At 44.0% G+C, this 12,580-nt stretch overlaps 1 protein-coding gene across 5 annotated transcripts in view; it reads right to left on the reverse strand.

The window, feature by feature from the left end:
- OTOF (otoferlin) overlaps positions 1 to 11,816 on the reverse strand; it is a 175,145-nt gene extending 163,329 nt beyond the window's left edge. For all 5 annotated transcript variants that reach the window (XM_036750429.1, XM_036750426.1, XM_036750428.1 and 2 more), the window contains exon 1: positions 11,738 to 11,816. In XM_036750429.1, coding sequence (XP_036606324.1) covers positions 11,738 to 11,816 — 79 coding nt within the window. The remainder of the gene's footprint in view (positions 1 to 11,737) is intronic.
- Positions 11,817 to 12,580: the final 764 nt, after the last annotated feature.

Below are 12,580 nucleotides of genomic sequence, written 5' to 3' on the forward strand. Positions count from 1 at the left end.
ACCTCCCTCTCAGCAAAGAGCTAATTTAATCTTAAGAGTGTTCTGGTATATTCTAAACTGTAGAACTTCTCCAATTCCTGTTTGCTATCTGCTGGATAAGTGAATTTATTTGATGTTTTCTGTTTGTGATGGCCTTTTGCATAACTTGCATTTGATGAAGAGTCCAACTCTTGTTTGTTTGTTTTGGCAGGGCAATTGGGGTTAAGTGACTTGCCGAAGGTCACACAGCTAGTACATGTGTCAAGTGTCTGAGGCTGGATTTGAACTCAGGTCCTCCTGACTCCAGGGCCAGTGCTCTACTCATTGTGCCACCTAGCTGCCCCATAGAGTCCAACTCTTAAGTGTAAACTTGTGGGTGTAACCTTGGGTTAATCCTTCCCCCTTTAAGGGATAGTGAGCAGGAAAGTGGCTTTTTGTTTTGAACCAAAACTGTGCCCCATGAAGAGTAATATTTAGGCAGGTAAATATAATTTTAGCTCGGTATCCCTTTCTGACACTGGAGACAAGAGTTCCCAGATCGTGTCCCAGTTCTTAGAACCTTTCTCCTGCTCTCTTTAAGACAAGAATAATAAACTCCCTTGGATAGGGAGTCAGCAAGATTCTAGAGATACTTATCAATGTCTCCCAAAAGTCACATCTGGACAAACCATATGGACATAGATATCTTTCATGGGTAGTACACATCTTACATTTTTACACTCTTACCTAGTGATCTCATCAATTCCCATGGGTTCAGCTGTCATCTCTATATAGGTGATTCTCAGATCTCTGTATCTAGGCTTAGTTTCACTTTTGAACTACAGATCTATACCACATGCCTGGTGGGCATCTCCATCTAGATGTCATATAGGCGTCTCAAACTCAACATATTCAAAACATAACTCCTCTTTCCTTTAAAACACATCCTTCCTTTTAAATCCATCTTCTCTAACAGATTGCCCCCTTTATCATTCCCTCTCACATCTCTCTTTATCTACTGGATCCTTCCCTACTGCCTACAAACATTCCCATGTCTCCCCTATTTTCAAAAAACTCTCACTTGATCCTTTTATACCCACCATTTTCCTATATTTCTTCTGCCCTTTGTGGTTAAATTCATTGAGAAGACTACAAGAGGTATTTGTTTTCCCTCCTCTCAATTTCTTCTTTACTCCCTATAATCTGACTTCCTACTTCATTATTCAACTGAAAATCTCTCCAAAGTTACTGATGATCTCCTAATTGTCAAATCTAGTGAGCTTTTCCTCAATCCTCATTCTTCTTGACCTCTCTACCACCTCCTTTATACTTTTTTCTTTCTATGTTTTCAAGATACCTCCCTCTCCTAGTTTTCTGCCTATCTGACACTTCTTCTTGGTAGCCTTTGCTAGATCCTCATCTAGCTAACTGTGTCCTGGGCCCTCTTCTCTTCTTCCACAATACTACCTCACTTGGTGATTTTATCAGCTCCCATGGATTTAATTATCACTTCTATGCTGATGATTCTCATATCTACCTAACCTGCCCTAACCTCTCTGTTGACCTCCAATCTTGCATCTTCAACTGCCTTTCAGACATCTCCAACTGGATGTCCCGTAGATATCTTAAACCTGATATGTTTGTCTTTCCTCCTAAGTAGTCCCCACTTCCAAATATTCCCATTACCACCTAGGGTACCACCATCCTCCCAGTCCCCAAAGCCATAATCTAGATCTCACCCCTAACTCCACACTATCTCTCACTCCCCTGTATCCAGTCTGTAGCAAAGATCAGTCTATTTCACCTTTGCAACATCTCTTGAATACACCCCTTTATCTTCTCTGATACTGCTACCATCTTGGTATAGGCCCTCAATCACCTCACAGTTGGATTATTGCAGTAGCTTGCAGGTTGATTTGCCTGTCATACGTCTCTCCCCACTCCAGTCCTTCTTCCATCCAGCCATCAAAGAGATGTCCTCCAAGTCCTCCAAGGTCACGCCTCATATTCAATAAACTCCAGTAGCTCCCTATCACCTCTAGGATCAAATATGAAATTCCCATTGTTTGGTATTCAAAGCCCTTCATAAACTAATACCTCCATCTTTCTAGTCTTCATCTATACACCTTATAACTCCCACTCCCTACTACAAGGTACTCTCTGATCCAGTGATAGTGACCATCTTGCTGTTCCACAAACAAGACATTCAATCTCTTGGGCTCCAGGCATATTTTCTGATTGCATGCCATGCTGGAATGCTCTTCCTCCTCATCATGGCTTCTGGGTTTCCTAGGCTTCCTTCAAGTTTCAGCTAAAATTCCACTTTCTACAAGAAATCTTTTCTAGTCCCCGTTAAGGTTTCCCTTTGTTGATTATTTCCAACATATGTATTTCCAATTCACCTTCTATGTCTTAGAATCCTATCTCCTTCAAAGCACAGCTTAGGTGACACCTCCTGCAAAAGAGCCCTCCTTCCCCCAAGTTTTTAGCACCCTTTTCCTTTGAAAATTTGTTGTATATGTTATGAACATAACAGTCCTCTCAAATAGACTGTTACATAAATATACTTATCAGTGCATATGTTGTATCTACCCCCAACCCCTCCAAAGCACACACTGGAATATAAGCTCTTTGAAAGTAAGAGCTCTTTCTGGTTTTTTCTTCATTTCCCTAGCATCTGGTCTTCATATGTAGTAGGCACTTAATAAATGCTTGTTGGGTTAGATTGGACCTAGGTCCCCTGACTTTCAGTCCAAGGCTCATAGGCTCAGGAAGCAGACTCAGAGGCAATCTGGTCCAATCTTTTCATTTTACAGATGAGGAAACTGAGGACAAAGAAGGTTAAGAAATTTGCCTAAGATTTCACAGGTAGTGTCAGAGGTGAAATTTGGACCCAGAACTTCTGACTAAACATCAGGAGTTAATTCTTTTATGTGTCATGAACCCCTTTAGCTATCTGGCAAAGCCTATTGATGCCTTCTCAGAATGATGTTTTTAAAAGCATAAAATAAAATATGTAGGATTGCCAAGGAAACCAAATGTTAGTGAAACTAATGATGTATTTTTTTCTTTATCCAAGTTCACAGATCCACTGAAATCTATCCTGGGACTACAGACCCCAAGTCAAGAAACCCTGGCTTGGAGTCAGAGCTCTTCCACTGGGCCAAGCTGTCCTTACTTACAATAGGTCACAGAGCCCATGGCAGAGCCAAGAGCTTTCCAGAGCAAGATTTGTGTTGTTGGGAAACGTGCCTTGGATTTTTAATGTTTGGAGATTATTTACATAGCACTATTTAACACTCTTCCAGCAATTACTTTGCTATCAGAGCATCTGTAGCCAAGGGTGTTTTTAAGAGCCATTTTCATGTCCTTATAATTGGCCTTTGTCAAAGTGGGATCTTAGGGGATTGTCAGAGCACTTTGCCTTCCCTCTGTAGTCCCCATTGGTTTGTTCCAGCCTAGACACACCCCTGAGTCTCCCTGACTGCTGGAATAGAGAAGGATTTGTACGCATCCATGGGTGTGTGTGTGTGTGTGTGTGTGTGTGTGTATGTGTGTGAAAGAGAGAGAGAGAGAGAGAGAGAGAGAGAGAGAGAGAGAGAGAGAGAGAGAGAGAGAGAAAGAGAGAGGGAAAGAGAGAGAGAGTCTGCGTAGTGGGATGGGGGGTGAGCTTTGGGGCTGGGAGTGGTCCCTGAGTGGGGGCACATAGGAAGAGGAAACCACGGTTACTTGTGGATGGTAGCAATTGCTGCACAGAGGATGAGCAGGCAGGCTGCCAACAGCGGGGCAAACCAGCTCAGCAGGGGAGTGCGACCTCATCAGAGACTCTTTTAATCAACCCAACATTAACTGCTGCTTCTCCCTTCGGCTCTACTGGGTTGGAGCACCGCGTTTCCTCCCCTCCCCTGCCAGCAGAAACCAGTGGAGAGAGAGTGGCTAACTCTGGTTGGGTTAGAGATTTAGAGAGACCTAGAGAGCCCTTCTGGACCCGGCCAGGCTGCAGAGATGCCTGCAGATGTGGGAGGCTTTTCCTCTGTCACGTTAGCAAAGAAAGTGAATTTGGCCTCTTTCGCCCGGAGTAATGTTGACATTACCCTGACATTCTTATATATCTATACCTATATAAACACACATACATGCACATGAATGTATGTATGTATGTATATGTATGTGTATGTGTACGTGTACGTGTACAAGTACATGTATATGTATATGCATTTGTATATGTATAGGTATATAAAGAGAGAGACAGAGACAAAGAAGAGAGGGGAGAAAAAGAGGGAAGAGGAAGAGGAGAGAAGAAGAGAAGGAAGAGAGAGAGACAGAGAGAGGGAGAGAGAGACAAAGAGACAGAGACAAGGAGAGACAGAGAGAGAGGCAGTTAGGTGGCACTAGGCTTCAAGTAATAAAGACCTGAGTTTGAATGCTGCCTCAAATACTTGCTAGACGTGTGACCCTGGGCAAGTCACTTAACCTTTATCACCCTTAGTTTCCTCATCTGTAAAATGGAGATAATCCTAGCAGCTTCCTCTCAGGGTCATTATAGGATAGAATGAGATAATATTTGTAAAGCACTGTATGATGCTAGTTATCACCATTATTAAAGTGTTTTGCAGATCTTAAAGTGTTATATAAATGTTAGCTATTTTTATTACTGTTATCATTGTGGTTATCAGTAGAAGTAGGGCACTTTCAATGGCTGCTCCCTACACCAGTGAGATTACAGGGCTGCTGGGTTAGACTAGATATCTCTTTCAACTCTCACATTCTGGGATGTCAAAAGTCAGGGTCTGAGCTTAGTTCGCTACTGACTCCAAGTCTAGAATCCTTGGACATAGAAGGTCCATTCCAGCTCTCAGTTTGATCCTGTGATCAATCCTAAGAGACCCAATGCCTTCAAGCCTCAGTTTCCTCACTTGTAAAATGAAGGGATTAGAGTAGATGGTCTCCAAGTTTTCTCCCAGGGCAGACAATCCATGATTCTAATACCTGGTGAGGTTCATAGCTCTGCAGGTACTCCTAATACTCTCAATCTCCATGGAGAAATTCCTATGACATCAAAAATATGGAGGTATATGGTATATATAAAGTATATGAAGAGAAACTGAGGACACAAGAGGGCTCCACCTCATGATATAAATCACAGATACAAGTACTAGTGACTCACAATTTAGTTGTCCTTTGAGGTTTCCAACATGCTTTCTTCCCCACCGTCTTTTAAGGTAAGTGTTATTCTTATTTTACAAATGAAGAAATTGAGATGTGGAGCCTATGAAACAACTTCCCCACAGCCACACAGCTAGGTAGTGTTAGAGCTGGAGCTGGACACCAACTGACATCGAGTCCAGCTCTCTTTCCACTCGGCCAGGAGTCCTGATGTTTAGTTGAGACCATCTCTCCTTGTGTTCAAGTATGGGTTGCTACAGTTCAGGTGCTGGCTGTTTTAGAGTGATAGTTTAGCAAGAACACTTAGGTTTAAAAAGTCAACTGCACAAGTACAGGAATCAGATGATGAGACTTCATAGTTTATGTGAAAAAGACATTGGGCATCTTGGTTGACTCCCCGGTTTGGTGGGGGCTACTCTCAAAGTTCAGGCTACAGCAGTTGACATAGGGTCCTCATTGCAAGGAAGGTCAAAGAGCCATAGACCCAGAGTTGGAATGGGCTATAAGGGTCATCTTGCCCAACCAGTATTCTCTTCCTTCTTAAATATTCCACTTAATGCATTTTATCCTCAGTTTCCTCATCTATAAAATAGAAATAATAAACCCCCTACCTTGCATCTTCCTCAAAGGGTTATTGGAAAAGTTAGCATGTATACGTAAATGAGTTAGCATGTATAATCACTGTCAACTTTGAATCACTATATAAATGCTAGCTATTACTATTATTAGAAAGGTCTTGGTAATGCATGTTGAAATGTGCTGAATTATTCCAACTTGTATCAAGAGGTTTTGTTATGTAATGATCTAATCTAGCTGCATAGAAGAATGGATAGGGCACTGAAAGCTAGATCAGGAAAACTTGAGTTCAAATTTGCCTCTGACACTAGGAGCATAGATTTAAAGCTAGAAAGGAGCTTAGAGGTCATCACAATCAACCACCATCTCATTTTAGAGATGTGAACACTGAGGCCCAGAGAGTTGAGTGTCTTGCTCAGGGTCACACAGCTAGTGAACATCTGAGGCAGGACTTGGACCCAGCTCTTCCTGACTAGTGCTCTATTCACATGGGCAAGCCCTTTGATCTCTCTGAGGTCCTCATCTATAAAATGGGGATTAACCTACTGTAAGATTAATGAGGAATAAGATCTTCCCTGCCCATCAATAGGCCTCATGTGGAGCCCATTAAGGGAAGCTTGCTTGTTTGTAGGAAGGCTTACACACCTTTTGCTAATTAGGCACTGAGTTGGGAGGGTTGTGATGCCTTCTGGCTCTGAGCCTATTAGCTGAAAGAATATGTATTCTGAGAGGGGAGCTTTTGCTTTGGGGGCTAGCTTACAAGAAGGATCTTGTGATTCCCTGGTGGAGACTCTGAGTGGCCATATGTTCAGAGCTCCCCAACTTCTCAGAGGTAAAGGCTCTCTCGATCCAGTGGTGAATGTAAAGTGTATATAACAGTATTGCTTTGATTCAGGTGGTAGATCCCTGTCTGTTGGTCTTTATTTCTTTGCTCTGTTCATACTTTATGTAATTAAATAAAATTGTTGACCCCTGAATCAGCTGTCTTTCCTAGTAAAGCAGATAAAAAGAACTGGCATTAGCAGCTATCCTGGGTATGCCAATGTTGTTGCTGCTACACCTACCTACCTCAGAAGGTTGTATAAGTTTAAAATGACATAATGCATATAATGTACTTTGCATAGTTTAAATCAGGGTTGTCCAGGCTTTCCTTTACCTTCCTGGTACTCCAGGGCCGGAATGGAAAAGCAAAGTGGGGAGGGAGATCCGTGTTAGCTTCAAACATTTGAAAATTTTTTTCCTAAACTGCAAATGTACTCAGAGTCCAATGCTGGCAACAACCAAAGAAGTCAAAAGGGGACACAGAAGCTTAGTGGGCATTGACAAAAAGGCAGTTGGAGACATAACTCTCATAGGGCTAATGGGGCTTTGTTCCAGAGCACTAACATCTAGGGGAAGAGTGCTTCCTTCCTGAGGCAACAGCCATCCCTTCACCTTGATTCGCCTCACAATCCTTCCCAATGTAAATTCCTCTTTTTTCCCCTGATTATTTTTCCTCTGAGGAAATAAAATTCCTAGTCAGTTCAGTTGTGTCCTCATTTTATGACCCCATTTGGGATTTTCTTGGCAATGATAGCATAATGATTTGCCATTTCCTTCTCCAGCTTATTTTACAGATGAGGAAACTGATGCAAACAGAGTTAAGTGACTTGCCCAGGGGCACCCAGCTAGTAAGTGTCTGAAGCTGGATTTGAACTCAGAAACATGAATCTTCCTGACTACAGGCTCTGCTCTCTATCCACTGTACCACCTAGCTGCCGCCTTAAGTTAGTTTCATTCATTCATTCCATGATATGCAAATTACAGGGTTGCATACAAAATACTATGGGATGTCTGAGGGAGGAATATGATTATTGAAGCAGGCAATGGTGAAGAAGGCTTCCACAAGGAGGGAGAATTTGGCTTGGGCTTTAGAGAATGAGTAGGAATTCAGCTCGCAAAGAGATGGGCATTTCAAGAACTGGGAGCAGATGAAACAGAGACCCAGAGGTGGGGAAGCACAGGAAACAATGAGCCATGAAAACTTGATCCATTATTAGCAGGCAGAGAATGTGCCAACTTTATTGCTTTGAGTGTGTCCCAATGTGGTTCCCCAAAGCTGTAAGAGGTCCTTATCCTCCACTTTTCTGGCTGAAGGAAGAGATAGGTCAGCTGAAGCCAGCCAGTGGATCACAGAGCAGCTGGTGACAGAAGAGAGAAGATTCAACCACAATGGAACATCAGCCCAGAAGACTCCTCATAGAATCCGAGAGTTGGAAGGAACCTCAATGGACACCTATGTAGCTGGTCCAATGCCACACACCAGACAGGTTTGGCTCGGCTGAGGGCCACTGCCACAAAGGGAGCAACTGGCCAGGAGACCCCTAAACCTACTTGAGACTAGTCTGGACTCCAAGGGTTTGGGCAAAGCTGGACAAGCATTTGGCAATGGATTTGCTCCCTTCTGCTGGAATGTGGGGCACATGTAGTGAATGACCCAAAGGAATGAATCACTGTCCATTGTACCCAGGATCTCTGATGAGATATACCTCAGCCCTTCTGGGCTTTTGTTTTGTTTTGTTTTCCATTTGTTTTTTATCCACTGTGGCTTAGCTAGAGGCAGCAGTAGTGGATAGGACACTAGACCTGGAGTCAGGAAAACTTGAGTTCAAATTCAGCTTTATACGTTTACTAGCTGTGTGAACCTGGGCAAGTTACTTAACCTCTATCTTCCTCTGCTCCATCATCTGTAAAACTGAGTTAACAATAATATACCCCTACCCCCTCAGGGTAGTGGTGAGGATATAATGAGACATTTGAAGGGCTTTGCAAACCTTAAAGTGCTATATCAATGCTGGCAGTTCTTCTTGTTATTATAATTAGCTCACTCAGCAACCAGCTCTAGCTGTCTCCCTCATCTGCTCTTGGGGAGTCTGAAGTCCCTCCTTTGTCCCAGACTAAGGAAGAGATATCAGGGAGATGAGGTGTGTGAGGAAAGCCAAGAGCCGATACGCCCTGTGGAAGGAAAATGGCCAGAGCTGGCAGAGAGGGCTTCTCCCTCTCATCCATTCAATTCAACAGACCTTTATTAAACAGTTATTTTAGGCACTGTACTAGGCCTGATGATACAACAACAAAAATGAAGCAGTCTTTGCTTTCAAAGGGTTTACATTCCTTCGGTCTTCTCTCATGACTCCAGGGGCAACTCAAATTGTCCTTTTCTCACTTAGCCTTAGATAATCTGCCTGCAAAATGGAACTGATTTAGGTAGCCTCAGTGACATCATCTAAACGTAATCTCCAAATTAAAAGCTGTGTGACACAGTGGAATTCCATAATCAGGAGATGTCTGACTTAGAATCCTGCCTTTGACAGTATGAATTATGTGATTCTGGACTTGTTGAACACACCGGTTGTGTCCAACCCAAATAGAAATGAGGCCACTAAACTGTACATAAAGGATCCCTGAGGGCCATATATTGACTTAGAAAACCACATATTAATACGATCTTTGTTTTGTTGTATATTTATTTATTTTGTTATTTTCCAATTATGTTTTAGTTCAGACCTCACTTGAGACTGTTGTGGGTGGCATGAGGCCTGTAGGCTGTGTATTTGACACCTCTGACATACACCACTACCCTGCCCTTCAGCTTCAATTTTATCATCTGTAAAATGGGGGTGAAAATACATGCATCATCATCTTTTTAAGGCTGTTTTCAATGAAGAGTTTTATAAACCTTGTATCTGAAACGTAAGAAGAAACGTGAGTTGTTTTTATTATTTGGGCTAAGAGTGGTGCAGTGTCCAAACACTGCGTTATCTGTTAGCATAGAATTCAGTTTGATGAAAATGGAAAAAGCATGGTTTTTTTTGTCAGTTTCTGCAAGCATCATGCAGAGAGTTCTGCAGGGAAAAGTCTACCATGGACGGTTCCAAGAAGGCCAACAATATACCCATCTAGTGTCTCCTGCCAGCCCTGACTCTTCTCCCTGCTAATCATCATTTTGCTAATGACTCAGCTGCCATTCAGAAACATACCTAGGAATCCTAATGCCTGGGGCAAATGTGGGCAAAGGTAAGAGGAGAAGACCTCATTCCTAGGGAGCCCACCAGGGGATGGAGCAGAGGGGCCAGCCTGGGGTGGAACTTACCTGGAGTGAGGGAAGGACTCAGAAGGTTACCTTGAGCACTTGGCCTGACTTTATTTTCATGGTACCATGGCTAACTTTAGTTCGAATTACTGTGGGGGTCAGTGCTTGCACCCTTGGTACAACTGATGACCCCTGTCCCCCAACTCCTGGGAAGAGGTAGGGGAGACAAACTATAGGCCTGCAGGGACCACACACACACACACACACACACACACACACACACACACAGTAGCAGTAGCAGCAGCCATCTGCTCTGAGCTCTGAATGAAGTGAATACAATTTGCAGGGCTGTCACCAGGAGCGGGTGAGCCCTAAGAGTTCCAGACCTTTTGGGGGGGGGGGTGTATGTGCCTCTAATATTTAAAAGCCTGAGGCAAAGCAGTTCTTTTGCAATCTCTTCCTACAAGTAGCTCATCATCCCCATGGGGTTCCTACTGATATGTTACAAAGGAGGAGAAAGGAAACTCAGTTCCTCCCTCCTCATCATTTGTTCATCCTTGATGCAGGACAAGTGCAGAAAGCAGGTTTTGGAAACATTTTGGATCTCAAAATACTTCTGTCATATATGAGTCTTCTGTCTGAAAGCAGAGTAGGGTATGTGCTTTCTTCCTCCATTTCTCCCCTGCTCCAATCCCCATCTAGTGGAGGTGGTTTACCACTGACATCCTGATAATCACAATAATGACAATAGCTAACATTTCTATGGCCCTTTAAGGTTTGCAAAATGTTTTATATATTTTATCTCATATGATCCTCATGACAACCCAGTGAGGTAGGTGCTATTATTATCCGCATTTTTCAGATGAGTAAATGGAGGCAGACAAAGATTAAGTGGCTTGCCCAGAGTCACACAGCTAAGTAAATATCTGAGGCAGGATTTGAATGCAGGGTTTTCTGACTCCAAGTCCAACACTCTATCAGCTTCGCCCCCAAGATCACTGTCTGGAGAGGGTGTATCTGGCATCTGGGCTTTGGACAAAGGACACCATGGACCTGTCCTAAGGCAGAGGGATGGGCAGCTGAGGTGAGAGAAAAGGCAGTCAAGGAGCAAAGATAGAAGAGGGGGTCAGAAAGAGGGCCACAGTGTCCCAGGGGAGATGAAGAGGGAGCAAGGGTGAGAATCATGAATAGGGCTAAATGAAACACATAAAAATATGCACCATGCACTGCAGATCTGAAGGCTGGTCAAGATGCTCTATGTCTGAACTCTGAGCCTAGGCACAGGCTCACCCCTGGCCCCTCTGTGGTTCTTCAATCTGGGGCTGATCTGGGGTATGACTTGAAGGTCTCTGATCATTTGGGATCAGATCCTCCACCCTGTGAGTAAAGAGGAGGAAGGAGGGAGATGCAGGCAGAACTAAATAAAACTAGACTCTGGACCTCAGGGGCTGGAATCTTACAAGGAGCTGCTCCCTGTGGCCAGTTCTATTCAGTACTGGTCTGCTGGAAGACTGTGCTACCCTCCTCCCAACTGCCACCTTCTCCAGAGAACAGGATTCTTCTTCTTTCCTCTCCAAAGCCCCCTGCAATCAGACGAATTCTCACCCAACATAGGAATGAGCAAACGCAGAATCACGAATGTAAGGAGAGGTATACAAAAAAGGCAGAAGAAAGGTAAAAAGGGGAGGAACAACAGAGACATAGAAACAGGGAGAACCCTCGCTGCCCAAGAAATCCAAAGGACCAGCCTAGGTAGGGGCAGGTGTCATTATACAATCCAAACACCCATTTCACAGGTCTCTGCAGATAACTTTTCTTCTGCCCTCCACCCCCATCCCAATTACCCTTCTGAGTCCTTCAAGTGCCCAGACAGACATCCTTGGGCTTGGCTAATATTTCAAAGCGAGGGAAGGACCCCCCCCCTACAAACCCATATCTTGGAAAGCAAGTAGGATTGGTCCATACCTCGGAAAGTCACTTTGGCGATGCGGTCACCCTTGCCTTTCAGTTCTGTGATGGTCTTCAGATGAACTATGAGAGCCATACTGGACAGTCAGGGTCACGTCTAGGGTGGGCAGGTAATGGGCCAGTGCCACTGGGCTATTGATGCGATGCAGCCTGCCTGCTTCTCACACTCTGCTTCTTCTCTCTGCCTCCTCCTCCTTCACCCTAGATGCTGCCCACAGAGACCCAGGAAACAGGAGCTGCTGTTCTTCAGTGCTACTCATCAGCAGAGAAGCCTCCTCCCCCTCTCCAGCTCAGAGTTGTCAATCCAGAGCCACCATTCCAAGAGTGGGCTCTGTGTGTGTATATGTGCGTATGTAAGTGTACATGCGTGTGTGCATGCATGGGAGACCCGTGCAGCTAGCACAGAGTCTGTGAATGAATTTTTCACGAGCTGCCTTCTCCCAGATAAAGCGCTGCTCAGCTTCAGGTGTCTTCTCTCAGAATCTTATGGCTCTAGCAGCTGCTGGCCCTTCCAGCAGCCCCTTCCACTGCTTTTAAGGAAGCCTTATTCTTTTGGTCTGCCAGGAGAGATATCAGTTAGGAGCAAGGGGTGAAATTAAAAGGGGGCAGGAAGAAGACAGCACAAATCATTTCTGTGTCCGAAGAGCAAGTTGTTAATATATGTGAAAAGGAGAATTGAACTGACTCCAGTTCTCTTGATCTGTGAAAAACAGGCATGTGGATGACAGCGGGTTTACATGGGGCTAAGCTGTCAGAATTGTGTTTTCAGGGTAATTCTCATCACAGCTGTGCTCAGTGATGCTCAGGACACATAATGGTATCTCATATGCATTCCTAGAG

Source organism: Trichosurus vulpecula, chromosome 3 (genome assembly GCF_011100635.1).
Source record: "Trichosurus vulpecula isolate mTriVul1 chromosome 3, mTriVul1.pri, whole genome shotgun sequence".
In the NCBI taxonomy this organism is placed as follows: Eukaryota; Metazoa; Chordata; class Mammalia; order Diprotodontia; family Phalangeridae; genus Trichosurus; species Trichosurus vulpecula.